This window comes from Mchenga conophoros, linkage group LG16, assembly GCF_057382185.1.
Source record: "Mchenga conophoros isolate Kocher_MC1m ecotype Shallow Benthic linkage group LG16, M_conophoros_male_GT1.1, whole genome shotgun sequence".
In the NCBI taxonomy this organism is placed as follows: domain Eukaryota; kingdom Metazoa; phylum Chordata; class Actinopteri; order Cichliformes; family Cichlidae; genus Mchenga; species Mchenga conophoros.
The window spans coordinates 16,839,955-16,863,967 of NC_140541.1; the positions used below are offsets into that span (position 1 = coordinate 16,839,955).

The following is a 24,013-nucleotide window of genomic DNA, read 5'->3' on the forward strand; positions in this document are numbered from 1 at the left end:
CTTCTAATTGCACTGTTGAAAACTTTAACATTTAACTTGCTAGCTGACCTTGGGATGAATTTGCTGGGTGGTCCACTCCTGGGAAGATTATGGTATTGTTTCAACACACCTGAATGCTCTAGACCAACAAACAGCCAAAACTTCTGCTTTTAAAGCATTTAAGCTGCTTTTAGGTGAGTAGTCACAATGTGGGATTATTCAATATATCTTCTGAGGATAAGAGAAGAACCACTAAATCATGTCTCTGTAGCATTACGTAGGAAATCACTTTAACACTTCATGTCATTTCTCTCAGTTACACACGTTTCTAATCTAAGGATGCCTTGTGTGGTTTTATATTGAGAAAGAGAATTTCAGCACAGTGTTTGTCTTTGGACTGTGATGAACACATGTGATGAAATGTTGAGCTCGCTGTCAAAAATTAAGATGTTCCCCCCCAAAAAAGAAAAAGTCTGTGTGCATTCCATTAACGATGGCAAGGATTCAATTACATCAACATGCGTCTTTAATTCGTATTTTGGTTCCACAAATTTTTGGATGATTTGAAAGATTCCAACATCAGATTTACTGACAGCTGGTGTTTCATCTGTCACTCGACTTCATAAATGAAGCCTCTGTGCAGCTACAATGTACACAACTTCGACTGAGAACACTTGTAAAATAGCTTTTGGTTCTCTTTTTCATCAAAAGATGGAGATGTTGAGTGGAAACATTTCTGCACTTCTTGTTTCTGTCTCATGTTTCTTTGCTAGTTTTACACAGTCAGCTATCATTCCCCATGAGGTAATTGGAGTTATTCCAGCATGTGTTGCTTGGCCTTATCAGTAGCACACATTTAAAATACTTGGTGTCTTTTATCAGTTGACACAGCAAGAATGAATTACTTGTTGTCTATTTCCATTTATAGTCTCTCATGAACTCAGAGCTGATTTGATTTTTACTAATGACAAGAAACAATTTTTTTAAAAGGTGTATAAAGAAGTTAAGAGTAAAAAGTTTTAACTCATATGTCGTCTTAGCACTTTTCCCCTCAAATCTGTACCAGTGCATACACTATGGTGGCTAGTGTGTGTTCACACCAAGTCTTGAGGTGTTCCTATGTGAACTCTGCACATCAATTATTCAGTTCGATCACCTAGCCTACTTACTGTCTCCATCTTACCATTGCTCCATGTTGTAGAAGGACCTTCTTTGCTTCTATAGCCAGTCGGGGGGCGGGGGAAAGGGGGGGCAGCCCTGTAGATAGCCTGACTGGAGCCAGAAGAGGCCTGGAACAGGAGTGTTCATTAAAGTCGCCCCAAGAGCACAGGCAGAGGAGAGGATAACAAGACCCTAGGGTGACTGGTGTGGGCCCTCACTCCTCAAAACCAATAAATGTATTCCCCTTCATCCAGACAAATCCAAAGTCTACTGTGTCAGCAAAAATATACACACACATCCACCTTTGCTGGACGACTGATTCCTTGTATTTTATATATATAAGTTTTTTTTCCTTTTTTCCCTTTTTTACAATTTGGAATATTTAATATAGAAAAACTTTCCTAGCCATTATTTTTAATGTGGTTACTTTTACAATAACATGTTAATCAGCAACTTGTGTGATGAGAGATGAGAACACTTGTTACTGTATGGCAGATTTTTGCAGGGGAGCCAAAGAAGTGATCAGATGTGCTTTAAAAACAGTGTCTATACTAATCCAAAAGATTGATTTTTCGTTCTGTTTGTTTATACTTGTAAATTTACACTGGAATCCAGGCCTTGTGATGTGATGGCAACTTGTCCAGGTTATCTAGACCCTTGGCTACATGTCAGCTTGGATGGGCTCCAGCCCCAGTGTCTGGATAAAATGGATGGATGGTTGGATAAATGGGAAAATAAAATATAAAATATTTTCTTATAGTTTAATAGAAGTGATCATTCAAGTTTGAATGATAAGTGCACAACTGATGGCTACCAGCTGGAGTCAACAGCAGTATAACTGAGAAACCCATTGGCCAGTCTACTGACTATGTGCTTCTGGGTCCAATTGCTAATTTTATGTGCTTCAGGTGCAGCCAACAGATATCTAGGCCAAGCCTTCCTGTTCAGTCCCCTGGCCAATCTTTAAAATTTAAACCAATCTAATAAAAGTGAAATCATCGTCAGACCATAGCCAGTGGTTCAAGGTTGTATGCTGTCAAAAGCAATTCCTCTATTGACAGTCAACCTGCATGCAACCAAAGTCTGCTGAAAAGTGACGGAAACCAGACAACCTTCCATACTGGAATTGTTTTCCCTTTGGTGCAGACGATGAATTTTCATATGTAGAGATTTGTTAATGGAGATTATGAGCAAGAGTGCCAAATCACTTCTTGGTAAGCACCAGTTGCCAAGCAACCAACAAATACTTCAGAAAGTTACTGGTCCTGTGAAAACTGAGGAGCTGGTTGGTGAATGTGGCTACCTTTGGAAGAGCCATGCCCTTTGTTTCTCCTCTTTTTCCCATCTTTATGCTGACTTATGCTAAATGATGCTCAGGAGCTCTAGCTACATATTTATGTACTGGTGAGAAAGTAGGATATTTGTGAGGATATTTTTCTTTGTAAATAAGTTTTGTTTTCTTTTTAAATTAAAAAAAAAAGTATTTTGTCAACACTCTTGGTACTGGTCATTGCACCATGTCCAAACACTACAGTATGATGGGTAAAATGTGATAGATGAACTAAGACTGACACTAATGGTGTGTTATTATATGTCCTCAGAACAGACCCAGTTTTCCCCCATTCTAGTTTGCATATATTTGGTGCAAAAACAAGGAAACCAAAATGATCTGATGAGGAGAGATAGCTAAATATGTTTTTCAACCCAGTTGCTGACTGCTGGCTATTGATTAACTCTCACCCTTGTGGGTATTGGCCAGAGGTGGAGAGAAGCATTTAAAAGCGCAGCACACTGAATTTCTCCTGAGGTAGCCTGCTCTGACTGACATTATGTGTCTCTGGAGTCTAACTGCACAGAGCTGTTGTTCTCCCTTGTTTGCCTGGCTGGCCTGTTGGACCCCATACCACGGCTTTCCAGAAAGACCCCCAAGCGATCTTGCATTCAGACAGGCTGAGCAGCAAGCTGAAATTAAAGCTGTTTCGCTGTGGTTAGTTAAATAGTTGGACAGTGAGAGCATTGGGTGGCCCTGAGTCAAGGCTGAGGCTGTCTGGGCTAGTGAGTGGAAATATCAAAAAAGGATAAAGCACTGGGGAAGGGAGAAGGGAACATCCAAACTAAATGAGTAGAGGAAACTATTAAGGCGACCTGTTTAAAAGGATCCTGGGATTTTAGAGTCGGAAAGCTACAAAGTACATGTGGATGTGTTCTGTAACACTGAAAATCTATTACATTTACTGTCACTGTTCAGTGCCTGCCGTTGTTGCTGCACAGTGGTAAGGAATGCATTACATAAGATGATAAGATACTCACTCAGTAAGGCAAACACAAAGAACGTTCAATGGTCATCTAAAAGTGAACAGAGACGAGAGACTGAAAGCAGGAAATATACTTCCAGTCCCATTTTCTACAGTGTGAATATGAAACCAGAATTCATCAGCCAAAACATGTAATTGCAGTTTTTTCCAGTAACTGTGATTAGTTAGTCATAACACAACTTAAAGTGCTGACCATGTTGTAGTCTGGGTGTTAGATGGCTTACAGCTGGACCCTGGCAACAGAGTTGGAGGTGTTTGTTGAATTATGTAACCGTTCAGTATAAATCTAGGCTAAGGAGCAAGGGGCGGATCCACAAGGTTTTTCTACCCCCCATGAACTTCTGGGTTTGACCACAAGTCCAGCCCACATTCTTGAGCCTCTGCTTGCTGCTTTTTGTGAAACATGAAAAAGAGGAGGGAAAAAAAGGATCAAACCACTTCGACCTTGTCAGCAGCGAGTTTCCTGACAGATGATTTTGTCCTCGGGCTCCAGGTCTGTCATCCAGAACACATGCTCAAAGTATCGTGTGTGATCATAATCACAATACTGCTTTGGCCTTTATTTTCTATTTTTATGCTTGTTGGATGACATACAAAAGAAACATTTTTCCTAATGTTTCCAGGCTACGGTGAATCGGCCATATATAATGACTGGAATGGAAGAGAGAAAATTCCTCAGCCAAGTTCCTTTAAATCCACAGGGGTTCATACAGCGTATGGATCAGTCCTCCAAGAGTAGCAGGAGCCAAGACATCTGTGTGACTAGTAGAGACTGATCCCTTCCTACTAGAACACTGGGAATAGGAAAACCAGGGTTATCTGGTCACATTGCATATCATGGGTGTATTATTTGTGCACAATTGCCTCACTGCCATCCAAGTGCTCTGTGTCAAATTCACAATGCAGTATGAATAATGTAACCCAATTAGCATGTACCGATACGTGCACGCGCTGTATTTGGGAGATGGAACTTATTGTGAACTAGCATTTACAATCATATCTGGAACTGTGCAGGAATAGAAGCACATAGTGACAGTGAATCTTTTTGCCTACACTAATCTACTCTGTGTGGAGTTTCTCATTATCCACTCTCCACAGTGTTCCTGTTCAGTGGGGTCTCTGTGCCCAGTCAAGAGTGCCACTCGCCTGAGGGTAAAAGGATGATGATGGGGATGACAAGAGGAGCGGGGTTTTACTGTTTCTCTGCATTATGTTTTACACATGCAATAATGTTGTAAAAGAAGAAGATAATTTCATCATGATCCACCATGCTTGTGGGGTGAGCAAATCAAAGATTTTTGCAGTGGTGGACAGCCGTCTGGAGACACATTATATTCACTGTAAAACGGTGACATCCAGCAGCACTGTGTTACTCTAGTGCGGCTCTTACTTCTGAGTTGCACTAGAGTTTGTGGGCACACGAGGAGGTTTATTTGATATTTTTTGTATTTCAAGTATGTTTTGATGAGTCGGTATGAAGGAGGAGCTGTCTAAAGAGGTGACCATATGCTTGATCAGAGCTGTTATATAGGACTGAAGTCAGGTGTGATCAGTTGTGTTACATTTATCTGCATTAGAAATATGGGTATCTAAATTTAGAATTTAAGAGCTCAGTGTTTGCTCCCAATTGATTCCTAATATATTAAGTTTCAAAAAACAGTAGGAGATTTTATAATTTCCTGTTTAGAGATTTACATTTTAAAAAAAACAGCATCAGTTGGTGCCAGCCTTCCTGCCACCTGTTAAATCTACAACAAACTGCACTACAAGTGGAGTAGAGTAAATATTTAGCATCTACAGTTTAGGCATAAAGTGCATGTATGCATGACCAGCCTGTGTTTGTCCATCCAGGGGCACACAGGAATGAAAGCGTGTGTTCTCACATGTGTGACCTCCTGTGTCCTAGAATGTTGCCTCCACCCAACCACACCCACTCTCTCTCTCCCTCTCACTCACACACACACATGCATGCACGCACGCACACGTACTCCAACCTAGACAGGCCAGGTTGCCAGAGCTACACAAACTCCCACCCATTAGCGGCAGGATTCCAGGATAACCATGGCAACCAGTCTCTCACCCCCGAGGAGACGAGCAGTAGAACTGAAAGGCTCCATTCAATTTCCACATCCCAGTACAGCACACACAAAAGGACACACATGCACTCTTTTTCACACACCAACACACACTCACCGACAGGCACACTCGCACACATTCGCGCAGACACACAGACATGGACACGTCCAACGCAACCCACTTGCTCTAACAGCCTCGCAGTCACTCCAGCCTTCCCTGCCTGCCTCCACTGGGGTGAGTGGGAGCTTGTTAGAGAGACCGCACACTACATCCTCTCACCCACGGTCCTCAACTGCACATACACAGCGCACGAGTGAAACATTAATTACACCTCACTCATGGTGATTAGACACACTGCTAGAGGAAGATGACAGACTTTATTGTATGCACAATGATGATCTTTCTCTACCCCGGAGGCTTAAAACATCTTATCAAGAACTGTACTAGGTTATATCATCTGAGTGCATCCGGCATGTGCGTTCCTGCCCCCACCCTCCTGCCCCATGCTGTTATGTCACACGGCAAAATACAAGGAGGTGAGAATGGTATCGTGTTGAGTAATTTTTGTTGACACCTCTCGGAAACACGTAAAATTAAAGTTATATGAGAGGGGAAAGTGTTATATGATAAGAGACAGAAGTGCTTTCAGTTTACAGGCTAATAAGGATGTAGCCTCCATTCCACTTGAATGAGAGCAGCATGCTCCCCAAGTCTTCTCAAACAGTGCTCCCTGGGTTTAACCCAGAGAAAAGAGAAAAGGTTAATGACACACACTGGGAAATCAACCTCTAAGCATCTCAGATAGCATGAGAGAAAGTGATAGTGAGGTATAGGTGGAAAAGAATTGGTAGAAATCGGCAGTGTGAGATGATAAGCTCCTGAGAGAGAGAGAAAATGAAGACATGAGAAGGCAGAAAGAGACAGTCACAGAAATATAAATGACTGACAAAACAGCTCCAAAACACAGGGTGTTGATTATCTCCTGTTCACATTAGAGCCCACACAGACCATTAGATGTGAGCCCAGCCTGAATCAATTTGAAAATTATCTATTCAAGAAAATCTTGAGTGGCAACCACACAGCACTCAGCCTTTAACCAACACAATGCAGGTTGTTTTCTGTCATCTTCGAGGGAGAAAGCGGGGAGGTGAGGATGTGTGAGAGGGCTGCAGCGTCTTGTTAGGATGGACGGACAGGTGGGAAGACTGGCAGAGATGGGGTCGGGAAATATTCCGAAAGGGTGTGGTGGTGGTGGTGGTGGTGTTGTTTTAGAAACAACGTAGGAGAGAAGGAGAAAGGTCTGGAACAAGGGAGGGAGATGGAGGAAGAGTGAAGCAAGGCTGGCACTAATGACGGGTGCGCCCAGGGCCACACGAGTACAGCTGTCTCCCCTCCCAACTTCAGCGATGTCAGATCGGCATAATAAAAAACCCAGTGTGTGGGTCTGAGCTAGCAGCAACAGCTGGGTGGCTTAGTGTAAGAAAATAACAGCGAGCAAGGGAGAAAAGAACAGCGATAGCAAATCATCTATGTGTTGAACTTGTCGACTTTCTTGAACAATTCCCAGGCAAGCGTAGTTTAGAAAGGCGCTTCTTGTGAACACTTCATTGTTATTGGCAGCCTCTTCTTGGACAACCCTCTCTGCTTTGATTGGGCTTCCAAAGGATGATGTCAGAAAGTGTCCAGAGTGCTCTGAGTCACACATGCGAACACCCTACCCACCACCTCGTCTCTTTGTTTGTGCCCTTTGTGGCCTCGCGAAGAGGATGTTCTTATAAACACAACATGATGTCAGGCACGCTTCTCCATTCCTCGTGTCACACCCAGTCCCTTATCGCTGATGCCGTACGCCCAGGTCTTACAGGGCTTAACCCAGAACACAGGAAGCTCAAGGATCGCCTCTGCAGAACTTGATCCTCGCATATTATCTGCTCTTTTATTTGATGGACCAACATGTAGGAGGATATCTGCCTGTCTGACTCACTCCTTGTCTGTCTGACCACCCCCACCTTCTTGCCTGCCTGCAGTCTCATTGTGTCTCTCGCTGTCTATTTCTCCTCCTCTCTTGCTTGTGTTTGTCTTAATCATTGCTGGGGTGATGTGGGCCAGGCACAGCCACTGGATAATGTGATTAGAAGGGGCTCAGGCGCAAAGTCTCTCCTCTGATCATTTCAGTCACCTGGGACTTAAGTCCCATTTGTTGTGTGGAAAAGAGCCCTACTAAAATCTTCAGACGTGTTACTTATGGTACGTGAGCTTCACGTTGTTGTTAGCCTTGTTTTCTAAATGTTTGTGGGTTCAGAGCAACGGCCAAAAGGGAATAAGGGAGTGGGCATGGGCTAGGCCTGCATGTCTGTTGCAGTTTAAAGTGCTCGTATGTGTGTGTGTACATACATATAAATCTGTGATTGCCTTGCGTCCGAGGATGCTGCGTGTGTTTTTCAGGCCTCCAGAGGCTCCACAGATGAATGAACCATTGGATCAGGTAAGCCAGGCGTTATTCCCCCAGCATGTGCTGCAGTTGGCCGTAGGGATTTTTTGATAGTGTGTCTACCAGGCCGAGAGAAAGTAAGGAGAGGAAGAGTGGCTCTTGTCAGAAAAAAAGATGAAAAGGGTTTAGATATGACAAGCGTGTCATTAATCGCAAGATTCTCCAGGCAGTATTTGTGTATCTACCTGCACTCAGTGGAAGGAACCAAAGGAATGGAATGGACTAGCCAAGGGAATAAGAGCGTGTGTGTGTGTGTGTGTGTGTGTGTGTGTGTGTGTGTGTGTGTTTAGTTCTGTGTTTCTGCTGCAGCTTCATTATTGCCCTATTCACTATTCCGTCTGTCGTTCCTGGCCGGGTACCATCACCCCCTCTGGCAGCTACATCCATGACAGGTACAGAGGGAGAGAAAGCACTCTGTATGAAGCAAATCTGTCACAGTGCTAACTAAAACATGTCATTGTGGTAGTGCTGTGTGTCTAGGTGCACTCATGTGCATGCCTGTACAATGTGGATAGCTGATTGGAATTCAGGTTGTTATATGGAAGGGTTTATTTCATAGCTTTAGAGAAGGAAGGAGCTTTCAAAGAGTCGGAACAGCCGGTGTGTCTGCAAAGTGGGGAAATCGGGGGAAAGATGGGGAGAGGAATCAAGGCACAGCTGAACTATGAAACACTGCGAAATGTGTTCACGTCTGTGAGTCTGTGTGTGTTCCTGTTCTCTAGGGAGCCAACTCCTCTCTCTGGACTTGACTGAGCCCACCTGAGTCTCTCTCCCACCCCTCCAGCTGTTTCTCTCCATACCCCCAAAATCTTCCCCCGTCATTCCCAATCTCTATCCTCCAAATTTACTAGTTCCCAGTCTGTATCAACAATTCCTGTGCCACTCAAGCAAGCTTTTTAACAGCACTCCTGCAGTGTTGTAAAGTTTGTTTGTTTTGTATTTTTTTTTTTTTTTTTGCCTGACTGTGATTTGAATGGGATATTGATGTGATTTATGGATAACCATACAGCAAAGTTAAAGTTGAGCTTCAGCATAGATATTTTATGACTGTTCTACTTTGCACCAATGACTCTTGCTCCATGTTTTCTACAGAAACAGCTCCAGCTTTTAGACTGCGCCACAAGCAGAGCAGTAAATTCCCATATAAGGCAGAAGGACCCTTTCTAACCTCCTTCCTCCACCTCCTCCACTCTCTTATACCCCTTCACTCCTTCAATGCATCTAGCTCATACTGTCTTTTCATTTTCACCCCCTTTTCCTGTGATCGTTTTCTACTGCTATTCGAACGCACACTCAAATGTCTTCTAGAGGGCTAGAACAATAGTTCTGTGTCGTATGGTTGTTTTGTTTCGAGTACCAACCACTTGTGATTTTTGCATCAGCCGTACATTGCAATAACTACCTGCCTGAGCATCTGCATTGCTGGATATTTTTTCCCATAGGCTCTACAGTACAGCAGAAATTACACCAAAGCTGCAGATCAAGCCTCACAAATCCAATGGGAGGGATGAGGAGAGTGGGAAGCAGAGTGGGAGGTAGAGATGGATTGAAGGATGAAGATAGTGAAGACAGAGAGAGAGAGAAAACACAAATAGAGCTGATAAGACCTTCAGCAGAGGAAGTGTCATTCTGGGCCAATCCCCTGTGGACTCCCAGTATCCCTCTCTTCGCCTGCTGCAGGATGTGTCCTCGTGTGGGAATACACAAGGAATGTGGCCCCTTTTGTTTAGTGTGTGATAGGCTCCTGGTTGGCGGTCATTTGTGTGTCTTATGTGTGACAAGCTCCAGGCTTGGCAGAGGCTGATCAGAGCAACACTCCACAGTCCTTTCTGGGTAAGACCCTCCTAGGAAAACAATGACTGGTCCTTGTGGCTGCTATCTTTCAAAGCCCCTCCTTGGCTCATAGAGCACTTGCTCCCTGTGGGTTTTATTCATAAACTACGCATTAGACAAAGAGCTAAGAAGGCGTCTACATCAGTGGTTACCAGCATTTTATCTGTTACATGAACTCCAGTGTCCCATCGCTCCAGTTCCAAACATGTTTATTGGAAGTGATTTGGAACTAGTCTTTCAGAAACATTTCGGCAACCATTTTTATGCTAGTTACGTAAAAATAAAGTCGGAAAACTTAGTACAGCCCATGATTCAGTAGCTTGGAAAATCACATTAAGCAGCAATAACTTGCAGTGTCTCACATCATCGCGGAGGAATTTTGGACGACTCTTCTTTACAACATTGCGTCAGTTCATTGAGGGTTGCTAGCATTTGTTTACGCCCAGCCCTCTTAGGATCACATCACAACATTGTCAAATCAGTGACTGCACGGTGCACTGGTGCTGTGGCTGCAAAACAAGCTCAAGTCATCGCGACTCCACCACCGTGCTTGAGGAGTTTGTGCTGACATGCTGTTTTGTTTTCACAAAACATGGTGCTGTACATCATGGAAAAACATCTCCACTTTGATCTCATCTGCCCGAACATCGTACCAGAAGCCTTGTGGTTTGTTCAGATGCAACTTTGTAAACCTAAGTTGTACTGCCATGTTCTTTATTTCTAAGAGTAGAAATGTTCAAAAGCATTCCAAACAATTGTAATTGTACCATCATGAACTTTAACATTCAACATCAACTGAGGTTTCGAGAATCTCTGATAAAGCTTTGAGCACTGCACAAGGAAAGCATTTATATTCAACTATATTTATAGACCTTCACATTGCTAATAATCGATAAGGGGTATTGATTATAAGCATCTGGCTATGTCTTTCCCTTTTACTTTGTTTTTCAGTTCCATAAAACTGTATTTCATAACACACAGAGGCTTCCCCGAGGCTAATTAGTACACAGACCCATTTCTCCAATTTAAGCCAACATGTTGTAGAGTTGCTAACCTGTACCTGGTTGGTACTCAGTAATTTAAAATAAATGGGTTTAATCAAACCAGCTTAGTATACAAAACAGATATCTCCAATTCATTCAATGTTCGCCTGCATTAAAAATGTTTCTCATTTCATTCACTACACTATAGCTAATTCAGAAATGCACACTAGGTTGAACGTTTCTTTGCAGGACCACAATTTCAGTGTGGATTGTTCACCCCACTGCAGAACTGTAGTTCTCTTTGCCCAAGGCGTTAACAAAAGAACAACTCCTGAAAGGTCTTTAAATAGATTCTCTAAAACTGTCGAAGCTTACCTTGGCCTTTTACGCAATAATACGTCTACACACAAAGACATTTGGGCTCCAGGCTACATCCTACACTCGGATTGCTAAAGGAACATGATTTCTTTATGAGAGCTTACTGGGCAAGAAAGAGATTCGGACATGAGTAGACAGAAAAAAAGAAGGAAAAAAAAGGCAAGGTGAGGTTTATTGAAGAATTCATGACAGTTTCTTTGCCTCTCGGTAGCCCTCGTGTTGACAGTCTTTTGTTAAAACACAGTGATGCACACATTATTGTAGAAGTCAAGACTCAGCACCTGAACGTGCTTTACATTAGATATCAAAAAGAAGCTTTTATCATAACTCTGAATAAAAGAAACAAAGGCCATCTTTGGCACAAAAAATGAACATGATGGGGGAAAAAATGCACCTTTTTTGTGTTTTTAAATTACCAATATTTGGTAACTGTTGGAGTTCTTGTCATAGTAAAAACCAAAAGATTGCAAACAGATGTCACTTCATTTTGATTGAATGAATTTGCTTTTGGAAAACAATCACATCTTTGGTTCGGTGACCTATTTCTAAGATTCACAAATTCTGTAGTTAAGCAAAACACAGGCAAAAAGAGGCAGGGGAGTGGTGAAGAATGGATGTTTAACAATTTGTTGTTTGATATGTTTTCCTTTCTTAACTATTTAGAAAATCCCTGCTGTAAAGATGTGGCCATTTCTCCATAAAGTATGAAACGTTTGGCCTGAATTTGAACAAAATCGCATCAATTACAAGACAAATTCCCACCCTGACCGAGACGATCGGGCTCGATTCGTCAGCCTTGCGTGGAACAGCTGCTGTGCTCTGGGTAAAGGATCCCTAACATCAACACACTGCATTGTCTGCCACAGAACATGCCCACATGTACTGACATTTAAAAATAAAAAGTGAAACAGACAAATGTGTCATCGCAACTTGTCACCAAGGACGGAAAGAGTGATAGACACTGTTAGTGGGTACTTTTTCCCCCTCCCTTTGATAGACATCACCTTGGTTTAAACGGAAGGGCGTTTTCTCAAAGTGAAGTCAAGCCCAAGACTGCTTTGCTTTCAATCAGAACCAGTGATGGTGAGTCAGACACAGGGGTGGGCTAAAACAAAACTGAAAAGGGAGCCAGGGACACTCGCTGAACTCATAAAACTGTCTGTCCTTACAGCCAGGCAGTTCACATCACAGTGTGTGTTTGTGTGTGCCTATATACTGTATATATTACCCTGTATTAGGAGAGACTCCCTACCAGTGAATAGAACACTCAAGTGTCTTCAAGTTTTCTCCTATACTGCTGCTCTGCTCACCTAAACACTTGAGTTTTAACGCAAACATGCTGACGTGTGACAACCAGCAAAGCAACTGCCACTGTGTGTTAGATCTACAGGACTAGCTACCTGCATTCAACTGTTACACACAAAACAAAAGAGAAAAAAAAAATCGCATACAGACTTTTTTCTTCTCTGAGAGAACCATGTGATGTACATTCAGATCACTCCTCCACCTTGGTCTGTTGTTCGGCGCCCGGGGAGTGTGAACTCTGTCTCAGTGTCTGATCTTTGTGCTAAAAGAAGGCGACACCGCGGTCAGTCACACAGGAAACTGAAAAGGCAGACAACCACACATCCTGCCTGAGCTTTGGAAGAAACACTTCCTCCTTAAAAGTAGCAAGTGCAAGTACTAAAGCTCTCTCACGTGAAGGCAGTGAGGCGATGCCAAGAGATAAACATGATACTATATACGTATCCGCAGAAGTTTAAAGCCTAATATGGCAGATGTGTGCTCAGATGTCTCTGTAGGTGGGCGAGGTGGGGAACGACACATTTTCACCGTGATCTTTGGAGAGAAATTACATTCACAAAAATTTCAAGTGAATTAAACAGAAGTAACAAAGCAACATCAATAGCCTGAGGCTGCGCGTCCATCGCAGACACAAGTTTGAAGATATCAAAAACAACGCGATCTTCACTCCAAGATCAAAGACACTGGTAATGGCTATAAGTTGACCCTGAGGTCCAAAAGATTATTTGCCAATAGGCACCTTCTGTTCACTACTTTTGTAGTGTTGCTGAGAATGAAGGTAGTGCTCAAAGAACAAAAAAAACATTGCAGGAGCAGATCCGTTTCTCACTCTCACCAAAAAAATCTCAGAAGTGAAGGATGGTGTGCATCTTGATCTCACCTTCAAACTGGCAGTGAAATGGATGAGACGAACAGTGGCTCCAATGCACTATGGGAACGGTCTGTTTGCTAATACAGATGAAACTCTCCTCCCACTACGCTATTATCTTCTGACGAATGTCACATAGATATTTCCCTATACAGTCTGCGCGTCTCCACTTCAGACAAAACACATTTAGAAAGAAAAAAAAAAATAGTGTACAGCTCTTGTACAGCATTACAACAATGCGGTGGAACTCAGCAGCTTTCCACAAAACAGTCTTCATTTGTTCATTTCGGTATCTGCCTGTGCGTCTGGCCCACAGCAGCCGGCACCCTGGTTGCCATCAGGGCTTTTTGGCTGCTGTTTTGGCTTTCCCGTTGGGCCCTGTTTTGATCTGGGTCATCTCTACATCTGTCAAGGCGTCAGGAGGAAGGCACGAGCGCATGCGTTCAATGGTTCTCTGGTAAGCTGCCCTCTCCTGCTCCAGAGAGCGAATCATGTGCTTCATTTTGCTCTCCCGAGAAAGGAAGTTCTCCATGCTCGTCTCCAGAGTCTGAATCTTTTGCCGCGCAGCCTGGAGGACACAAACATTGTATGTTAGAGCACACAGAGTACAATGTATAGACTAACATTTAAACAGGAGGTGAAACTAATACAGGTTACAAAATACAGTTACAAAATCTCAGAACTAAACTAAAAGTCTAAAAAGGAAGAATTTGTAACTTGTAGTCACACGATAGCACGTGACCTTTTTAAAAGTGCAAATCAAATATGATTTTATTTCTTACAGAATCACAAGCACTTGTTAAATGTTGTACCATAGGTGTGACTCAGACGAGACAGATGGGACAGTAAATAAATATTTCTTTAACATGTATTTATATGAAGACCATCAGGTGTGACTTTACTGGTTCTACTTTAAACATTAGTGAAGCGATATCTGCAGAGCATGCAGCATTTAGTCCCTTTGTCTTACAAACACTGGTACTGTGTTTTTAACTTGTGTTTTAGTGCCATCTATAGGTAGTTTTAGGTACTACTACTGGCTTCAAAATTGTCTCCACACAGTGACACTGGGTTAAAATGTTTACCTCAATTATATCATAGTCACGTCAAAATTAAGTAACACCCGGCAGGGGAGTGGGTGGGGCTGGGGTCTCATAGAGGTTTGAACCTTCACTTCCTTACCTGAAGTTTTTCCAGCAGCTCCATATTTTGCTTCTTCAACTGCGCATTTGTCTTCTCCAGCTTGTCAAGCCGCTCAGAGTCATCAGGCAGTGGTCCAGATTCTAACATCTCATCTTGTAGAACGTGGTACTCCACTTCGTATGCTTGCAGCTGCTTTGAGATGTCCATCTCCATTACCTGGCCATCAACAGACAGATAGATGCCACTGAAAGACAGCTCGTTATCGTACAACACTCTGGTACCAAAACATTAAGGTCAATGGAAATGCACCTGCATGGAGTGTTCATCAACAAATAGCCACAAAAAGACCAAAGTGATCTTACAAACAGCTTCAAATCACGTGGGCACCTTTCTGAGGTAAAAGCATATTCTGAAGCTTTACTGACACAGGCCAAGAGACTGGTCATCGACCCCCTGGCAATCACAAGTCGCTAGGGAACAAAGTGCATTCTTCGACACCAACCATGAATTTCAGTTATTTAGTGGTTGATGGATGTTGTAAGGATTTGAGCTTTGAGCTTTCACTAGTATCAAATTTGGGCCAGGATGCACTTCCAAGTGTTACTGTTTGTTTAATAATCTGGCACTGTAAAAAAAAAAAAAAAAAAAAGGGCAGTTTGTGTACCTTAGCAATGGTCTGCTCCATCTGTGTGTGGCTGAGGGCGGGGAGTGTCGTTTTCAGATAGTCCACAATGCTCTCAAAGCTGTCACACTCAACTATCTCCCCCTCATGGCTGCCCAGCAGACAGAGGGCCACTTTAAAAATCACCTCAGACCCCTCGACAAACACAAAATCTGAAAAACAGGCAATACATAAACCAGTAGTGATTTACGATGTTTTTCCTCGAGCTGTAGGGCTTAGCAGACAATTCAATTATCATATCCAATTTTGCATGTGAGCAAACAAACCATTAATCTAAAAAGAAAAAGTAAAAAAGATATGTATATACCAAAGATCCGGGACACAAAGCCGAGTGGGAATTGCGAGGCAAAGAGCGTGAGGAACCACGGCGCGGCGTAGAGGCTCGGGCAGATCTCGTGCTCCTCAAAGTGGTTGTACAGCTCACGGTGATAGTCGTGCAACAGCCTGGTGAGCTGGTACATCTGAATCTGCACACACACATAAACACAGAAGCAGGTCAAAACATGCTGCGTCAAACTGGTATGTCAGGACTTGTTAACAGAATGTCACAGAGCAATCCAGGAATCACAAGCTGGCAAGCCAACTTTTATCCAAACACAGAGCCCTTTAAGTATTATTATGCTCAGACATGCGTCACGGCCAGACATTTGATGATCTGTGCTCTTTAACAGCACGTTAGTCAAAAGTACAACCAATAGAAAAAGGAAGCAGAAGTTAGCTCAGGCTAAAATTAGACAGTTATCAAGTTTTACAATTTCCTGACAGTTAAAAAGAAAGCAAGTAATACCTTTAGCTCCCTCAAACTGAGCCACTGTGCAGAGAAAACAGACGAAACTCCTCCTGACTTTAAAAACTTTGGATTAAAAGTGTAAACCCTGCAGGGAAGAGAGACCTGGCTCAGCAGTTACCTGAAGCGGATTAAATATTACCACGCCTGCTGATGCTGTAACTGCAGCGAGGTCAGATGATGTTTAACAGATACAGAGCAGGAGTGGTTTGACTAAGAGGTGGAGACACTTAACTGCTGTTTGCTCTTGGTAGCTAATAAAACCCACACAAGGGTTCATGCAGCAGTAAGTAACAGCTAAAAGTGAATGTTTACAGCATTATAGCAGTTATGCAGTAACAAGCATTTGTTACTGTATAACTGTTTCGAATAGATTGGAATTTGTTTAAACTGAACGCCACCTTTGGCAATGGACATTTGCATGTGTAATTGTGCACAGCATTGTCTTTAAGGTCAGCGGTGGCACTGGAGCTTAACATTTGCAAATATTCCTGCAATACATAATGAACACAAACACTGGACATTGTGACAGAATAAGTTGTTCATTCCACCCACTGACCTGCAGAGAGACCATGTCGGGTCTGTACTGCCGCCTTATGCCGAGGTCATACATGAGAAACTTCAGCATGTCAAAGGCCTGCTCTTCACCCATGTGGAGGAGCAGAACTCCAGCCACAAAGCTGATACCCTGGCAGTAGCCAACCTGTGCAGCACAAGAATTTAAAAAAATGTTTAAAAAGGGGGTTATTGCAAATTTCACAACAATCATTACAGTACAGGCCTTAAAGTGAGCCACTGTGGGGATTACAGTATGTACCTCTGTATCCAGCAGAGAGTAAGCTTTCAGGAGGTTGTAAAGGGAGAGCTGTCCAGCGCCAAGCTGGGCTGAGAAGTACTGGTGGGTGGGGAAGGTCCGGCCTAATCAGAGAGAGATAGTGAGAGTAAATGTGAGAAAAATAACCAGGAATTGTTGTTTTCTGGTTAACACATTAAACTACGAGCAACAATACTGAAGTGACAGCTCTGAAAACAGTCGCCTTTGCTGAAGGACCAGCTGAGGCCATCTTCAGATTTCCGGCCTTCCTCAACATATATAATCATAAACAGATACAGCGTGTGTCATGTGAAAAAGAAAGTTTCTCTGTGAATTCCTGTCGAAAACTAAGCATAACCTTACTGTTCCCATTGGAATTCAGAGGTTCTGTAGCAGCCAGAAGCTAATTAATATATATATCAGATGTTTATATCAGTTTGCTGGTCTGGAGCTTTCAGGTGTGTGTTAACACAATACCACAATCTTCCCAGGAGTGGACGTACCAGCAAATTCACCAAAAGGTCAGACTATATAATGTTCAAAGAAGCTGTAAAACACCTGAGAGCTTAATCTCAAATCTTACAGGCCTCAGTTAGCATGTTAAATGCTCGAGTTCATTACAATCAGAAAAAGAATGAAGTATTGCAGCTTGTTTTGAAAGGTTTCCCAGACTTCTGCAGTCCTTTGTCCTTTGGCCATAATGCACAGCACCACATTTGGCAAAAACCAAACACAGCATATCAGCACAATATGCTGTGAGGGGTGATGATTTGGGATCGTTTTTTAGCCACAGGACCTGGGCACCTTGCAGCCAAACAAAGTATTCTACAGTCAAATGTGAGGTCAAAACTGAGCCATGCAACAGGGCGATGATCACAAGCACACAGTCAAATCTAGATCTTACACCAGATTGTTCATAAACAAATGCCTGAAAACCCCAATGAAGTGAAGCAATGTTGCAAAGAAAAGTAGGCCAAAATACCTCCACCCTAATGTGAAAGACTGACAAACGTATACATGTTAAAGGAGAGTCTACAAACTGAATCATGGGGTGTACTTTCTTTTTCACATAGACACAGAAACCTTTCTACATGCATAGATTGTATCTGTATCTTCGATGAAATTCGTGGGTTTTTGTGGTCCTGTGCACACCTAAATCGACCAGAATGGCATGCTGCTGTGCGGTGAGCTGCTTGAGGAGGTCATGGTAGTGGGTATCCAGGGCTAGCTGACGTGGCGGGAGTCTGTGACGCAGCCGGTGCTGATGGGAAAGAAGCAACCAGACTTCCCCGCGTCTGCTCTTTGGAACTCCTGCACGCAAAAAACCACAACAGAAATAAAAGAAACAATGTTAACTTACAATGTTTTTTGTCCTGTGGGGAGTTTCAGATTTATTTATAGCGCTGTTTACATGCCACTGGTGATACGGTTTTCTTTTTTTCTTTTTTTAGTGCCTCTCACCTTGGCAGAGGGCACGATACATTTCTTCCTTGTCTTGTGGGACCGTTGTTCTGCCCGGGGCTGTCAGTTTTCTCTCCCACAAAGCCTGTGCATCTTTGGAGCACTCGCTCACTTCTTGGTAGTTAAGCTTCATCTTGCGGATGTGCAGCTCATCTCGGCTCGCTGCAACAGAATGTATATGAATATATATATAAATATCAGTATAAAAAGCGACCGACTCATATTTAATACATTAAAGTCCATTAAAGACTCAGTTTTCAGAAAGAAACAAAAAATGAGACTAAAGGCCAACAACTTCGAAATAAGCCCCTATAACTTTGGATTTGTAGCAAAGAATAATGACAATTAAAAGATTTCATGTTCCAGAGAAAGCGTGGATACAAAGCATCGCGGCTTCAACCTTTAATCACTGGATAACATGGAAACCCTTTTCACATAAACGCAAGCCACAATGGGCATGGAGAAACTTACAACAGCATAATGGGAGCACAAAAAATAACAGAAATCATAAAGTATGATCACCATGCACGCAAAAAAAAAAAGCTGAATCGAATGGTACAATAACCAGCCACCAGACGCATGCAAAAACATCTGCTTTTATTTTTATCCCAAATTCTCCTTTTATGTTGCTTACCTTCTATTAAACAGTTATTCACAGTTAGGTCCTCAGACCAGCATTGATGTCATAGTAGCAAACAAAGGGAAAGAGATGTGTTGGTGTTCAGAATATAAAAGCGACACATAGTACTTCTCCTGTCTGTCACTGGAAGCAACATATTTATTAGGTCCATGGTTTGATCTGGGCATTTACAAAATATTATGATCTTAGGTCTTTTCTTTAGCATTTTAAAGGGTAACTTCATTAATCATTCATTTATAATAAGATAGCTGTTCCCAATCGCCAAAAATAAAGCCCCAAAAGCCCCCAAAATAACCCACTTGATGTCATTTTTTAGCCATTTGTTTCCTTGGGTTTGCAAAGCTGCATCTGGACAATCCACTGTAGCACTACTGGTGCTATTATTTCAGTCTTTTTATAAAGGAAAATTGCAAGACTTCATTGTAAGCTACACTACCGCTTCTACATAAGTTTGTCTATCTGAAAGTGCTGCAAAACCAAAACTAAATGTAGCTTTGCTCAAGTGTCCCAAAACCAGTATGGCGTTACCAGACTTCTGAAAATAAACAAAAAATGAAAGAGCTTAACGAGCTGCTAACCTCAGCTCCTTTATCTCTGTCCATGATCATAAAGCTTCAGTTGGGAATGACAAGACTTTAAAGATTGGAGTACGGGGTAAGGGTTGAGTGTAAAGTTTAGATGACAGGTGAAGTAAAGAGACAGGAGTTTAAATTATTACTGTAATAAATATCTTCCTAGCTTAATATAACTTAACAATGATATCCAAGCTTTCAAGTTATAGATACTAACAGTTACTGAGGGGAAAAAAATACTTATATACACTTTGAAGTCTTTTGCGGTAATATCAATATCAGTCATAGTACCAGGCTCCACTCAAGTTCACTATACTTTGTGTAGAATTAACTAGTTAGACTCACCTTCAAGTCTCTGATTCTCCTTCTCCATACGCAGCAGGAGGATCTGTTGGTGGATAGCTGTCCTCCAGAGAGCCCGGTAGTCAGCTGCCGTCCTCTTTGACTTCCTCTCTGACCCAGGGTCGCCTGCCTGGGGCAGCAGCTGACCCAAAGGGTCCAGAGATGAGGCACGAGGAGAGAGAGGCAACAGCTCCCTGTTTTCGGAGTCGTCTGAAACACAACATCCAACACATTGTAAATATAGAAAATATATTGTTAAGTCAAAACTTTTGGGACAATGAATGCTAGAAAATAAAGATGGGCTTTCTGCAGTGATAGTTCACAGATTGTTAGCACTCAGCTCTGCAGCTGCACACAGGCATTCAGACTGCTCTAGCTTCTGATCTGCTTTGGTTTTACAGTGTATTAACAGTCTCACTGCTCCCATCAATGCAGCAAAAAACACAGCAGGGAGCTCCAATAAACCCAGACCAATTTTAACTGAACAGAAGGACAAAAAAAAACAGAATCACTTCTTAGAGACAGATGTTTGACTGTCAACATTGGAGACAAAACTCAAGAAAGCAGTCAAAAAAATGAAACTGTTTTTTCTGGCTTCAGTCAGAAAATATTCTAACTATATATGACTAAATCAGTCGTAAATAAAAATCATGATACAATTTTGCAATGCTGCTTGGTCAAAAACCTTGTTAGAGACTTATTCATGGGGGAAAACAATGGTACAAAGCTACTTGTTCTCCCTTTGCTCTTTTTCAACCCTCAGTCTTTGCATATAAGCCTGGAATTTAAAAATCTGTTTGAGGTACTGTCATTTCTTAGAAGAAGATTCGATCTGCCTTCTAGTAGATCTGTGGATTATACAAAGCTTTTACATTGTGTTTCTTGAACTCTTACAAGGATCGAGTTGCCAGACCTGTGTGCGGCATGGATGCAGATGGCTTGTTCATTGGCGATGCGACTCTAAGAAAGATCTTCTGTCTCCAGGAGACCCTGCGTGGGCTCAGAGGGAGACCCCCGCTGAACGAGTCACTGCTACAGCCAGACAGAGTCCTCTTCCTGCCTTCGCCATTGCTACGAGAGAAAACAGCAGCGTCAGTGACACCTGATAAACGAGTCAGGTGTCAGCTTACACAGACTCTCTTTTCAGCACACTTTTACAAATGCAGACACACAAACATAAGCACACATACACACAATGGTGGTAAAATAATACAAGCTCTCTGGACTGATAAAAAAAATAGCCAAGATGAAACTTCAACATACTGCGCCAGCCACTAACTCCTTCCCAGTGTAAATGTTAATAAAGTAGCAAAGTCAGCATGTAAAAGAGAAACATCGGCCACAGCTGAGGTGCATGCACGTGTGTTCATCTGCTGAAAAAGAAGTTGGTTTAGTAAGTGGAAATGAAAAATCAGAACTGAAAAACTTCCCCACCTCGTAGCAAATGTTTTCCTTCCAACTCAGAAAATAAATGCCAGTAAAAGCTGACCGTGATGAACATTGTTGCAAGCTTGGCTGGTGCTGCTGAACTGAATACCGAACGTCCCATTTCTCATCCATGTCAACAGAGGTTTTCTACACAAGCGCACAATTACCAGCCTTGCAAGAGCAAAAGTGGGTTGTGAAAATTTAAGCAAATTTTAAATTCAGTTCCTTTGAAAGTGCAGATTGCATTCTTTAGTCTGCACAAGAACAGAGCTTTTTCGCTTCTCGCTCAGTGTCGCTTAAACAGCTGGCGAGCTTGTTTAGCACACAAGAGCCCGTCGGATCACGTGGGCAGTGAAAAACAGGAAGTGACCTTGGATTGAAACAAATGGCACTGAGAAAACAATTGTTCTACACATATAACACTGTCTCTTTAACAGATTAAAACTCTTCCCCTGACCTACTACCTCTTGCTATGTTTTCATGCTCGCCAAGTCCCTAAGGGGCAAAGTTGTCATACAGTGCAATCAACAAAGCAAACTAGGCTGCGAGCACGTTGGAGTATTTAGATCAAGTGTCTCCAGTGCTGTGTCATTTAAACTTCTCATTCATCATCATTGTAAGCTGTGCTCAAAAACTTGCTCCTACTGCTGCACCATCAGGTATCAAACACACTATATTTGCTTATTTGTGAAGCTAACCATTAATAGCAACTGCTGAACATAAACGTATCAGGGAATCTTATTAGCATGACGAGTTAGAGTAGCAACTCTTGCACCAGTCAGGAAGGATGAAGGTTAAAGCTGTGAGACACAGTTATTAAAGCAAAAAGCTTGCAATGCACATGCAAATGCAACAAGGGAGGGATGCATCAGCATCCCCTGCTGAGAGAAACAGGAAGAGGATGGCTCCAGCTGCATACATGGTGTGGAAAAAAATGAAAAAGAATTTTATCCTAAGACAAATTTGCTTTGGATATACAGAAAAAGAGATACAGGGCAATAAAGCTGGGTGTTAAAAAGGTGTTGACAGCCAATGGGAATACTGCTACTGCCAGCAAAGAACAGCCTGTCCCTCCCACCCATCTCATTCCTGATGAAGTCCCCGGTATGGGGTGCATTTCAGTCTAAGCAAGGGGGGTTGCCTGAGCACCCCCCTCTCACCTCTTGAGGCTCCCACTGTCTGGAAGGGAGTTCAGGGAACCCAGTGAGCCCTGGTAAAAGCTTTTCAGGAAAGTGGGAGCAGTGAAGGAGGAGGGGAGGCTGAAGGTGGAGGAGGAGGACTCGCTCTCTGAAACACTGCGTGTTCTTGAAACAGCCACGGGACTGGGCGGGCCAAACATGAAATGCCCACAAATAAAGAAAAACATTACACAAAACAAAGAGCTTTCGGTCCAAGCACAGAAATGAATAAGGGAAAAAAAAACAAGTGGGGAGCTTATGAGGGATCAAAACAGTGACAGGAAACTTGTGATGCTATTGTTCGAGGACAGCGGGGCAGAAGGTGAAGAGATTATAGACTGATCAAAGTGCTGCAAATAGATTACAATGTCTGTGCACACACACTGTTGACGCGATTAAAAGAAAAGCAACCAGTTCTAATGATTAAGTTAGCATTAGCCATATCTTCAAACAAAACACAAAAGCTCAATCCAGCAAAGGCGGAAAGGGAGGGGATCTGTATAACTGCAAAAAGGAACAAATTATTAACTCCTGCAAATATCACCAAACAGACGCAGAACCCTTCTTTAAAACTGCAGAGGGTGATTAACTGTAAACTAGCTTATATTTACCTGCTTTGCAGCAACTCTGAGTTAACGGATTGCTGCCTGCGAAGCAGAGTCTGTTTGTTCTGTATTGGCAATTGGCCGTCGAAGGAGATGCGTTTTTTCACAGGTGGATGGCTGAAGGTGTGAGCGCGCCGACGAAACTGAAAGCCAGCTTCCGGGTCTTCGTCCGGGAAGGCAGGAGGGGAACCTGGGGGGGAGTGACCAGGAGATTCCTCATCCTGCTGAAGAGGACAGAATGTGTAAGGCGGGAAGCAGTCAGTCATATTTATGACTTCACTGTTTTCCAGTGATGCATATTTAATGACATTTTATATATATATATATATATATATATATATATATATATATATATATATATGCATACACACACACATTTTTTTATGAATGGCTTAAATTTCTGTGGATCATACAATCAAACAAAAAGTCAGTGACAGAAGGCAAAAGTCAAAAAGTGAAAAATCAGTCCATGTTTCACTGGAAGTTAAACCACACGACACAGCTCACAGCCAAGTTAAACACTCAATCGCACACTCACCTATTCAACCCACAGCAAGCCTCAGTCCATGGTTCAACTTTATACTCCACGCTATCACTCCGTGCTGCCTCATGTCTGGTGGCACAACTCCCACATCTATTGTATTCTAATGGCCAGTGTCCTGTGACTCACAACATCACACACCATTGGAGGGGAGGACCTCGGTGACACGCAACTGTACACGAAAGCCCTCCTATCTCCTTCCATCATGCTTTTAGAGACCTCCCTATTTAAGATCAGGGTTAGGTCATGCTGCTGCTTTCAATGCGCTCTTTTTTTTTTTTATGTAGCTGATGACATTAAAAAATTGAGGGCTACAGCTGATGACATTATAGACTGGAAAGAGGTCTGTTTGCAAATCACGCTAGACGATGATGTCATCTAACAACCTGATGCTGTTGTTAATTTTAGGAAAAACTGATGATAGAATTTTA

The 24,013-nt window shown here is 42.5% G+C and overlaps 1 protein-coding gene across 4 annotated transcripts in view; it reads right to left on the bottom strand.

Annotated features, from left to right (window-relative positions):
* Nucleotides 1–9,945: 9,945 nt before the first annotated feature.
* The window catches only part of tbc1d4 (TBC1 domain family, member 4), a 28,930-nt gene continuing 14,862 nt past the window's right edge, over nucleotides 9,946–24,013 (bottom strand). For 2 of the 4 annotated variants that reach the window (XM_085248601.1, XM_085248600.1), the window contains 12 exons: nucleotides 23,048–23,265; nucleotides 22,419–22,580; nucleotides 20,744–20,901; nucleotides 19,834–20,040; nucleotides 18,277–18,438; nucleotides 17,968–18,126; nucleotides 16,819–16,919; nucleotides 16,561–16,704; nucleotides 15,522–15,681; nucleotides 15,197–15,366; nucleotides 14,572–14,748; nucleotides 9,947–13,957 (listed from right to left, as the gene is read on the bottom strand). In XM_085248601.1, the coding sequence (XP_085104727.1) occupies nucleotides 13,727–13,957; nucleotides 14,572–14,748; nucleotides 15,197–15,366; nucleotides 15,522–15,681; nucleotides 16,561–16,704; nucleotides 16,819–16,919; nucleotides 17,968–18,126; nucleotides 18,277–18,438; nucleotides 19,834–20,040; nucleotides 20,744–20,901; nucleotides 22,419–22,580; nucleotides 23,048–23,265 (2,049 nt within the window). In that variant the 3' untranslated portion in view covers nucleotides 9,947–13,726. Of the gene's footprint in view, nucleotides 13,958–14,571; nucleotides 14,749–15,196; nucleotides 15,367–15,521; nucleotides 15,682–16,560; nucleotides 16,705–16,818; nucleotides 16,920–17,967; nucleotides 18,127–18,276; nucleotides 18,439–19,833; nucleotides 20,041–20,743; nucleotides 20,902–22,418; nucleotides 22,581–23,047; nucleotides 23,266–24,013 lie in introns of all 4 variants that reach the window. The other 2 variants (XM_085248602.1, XM_085248603.1) reach the window with 2 other exon arrangements.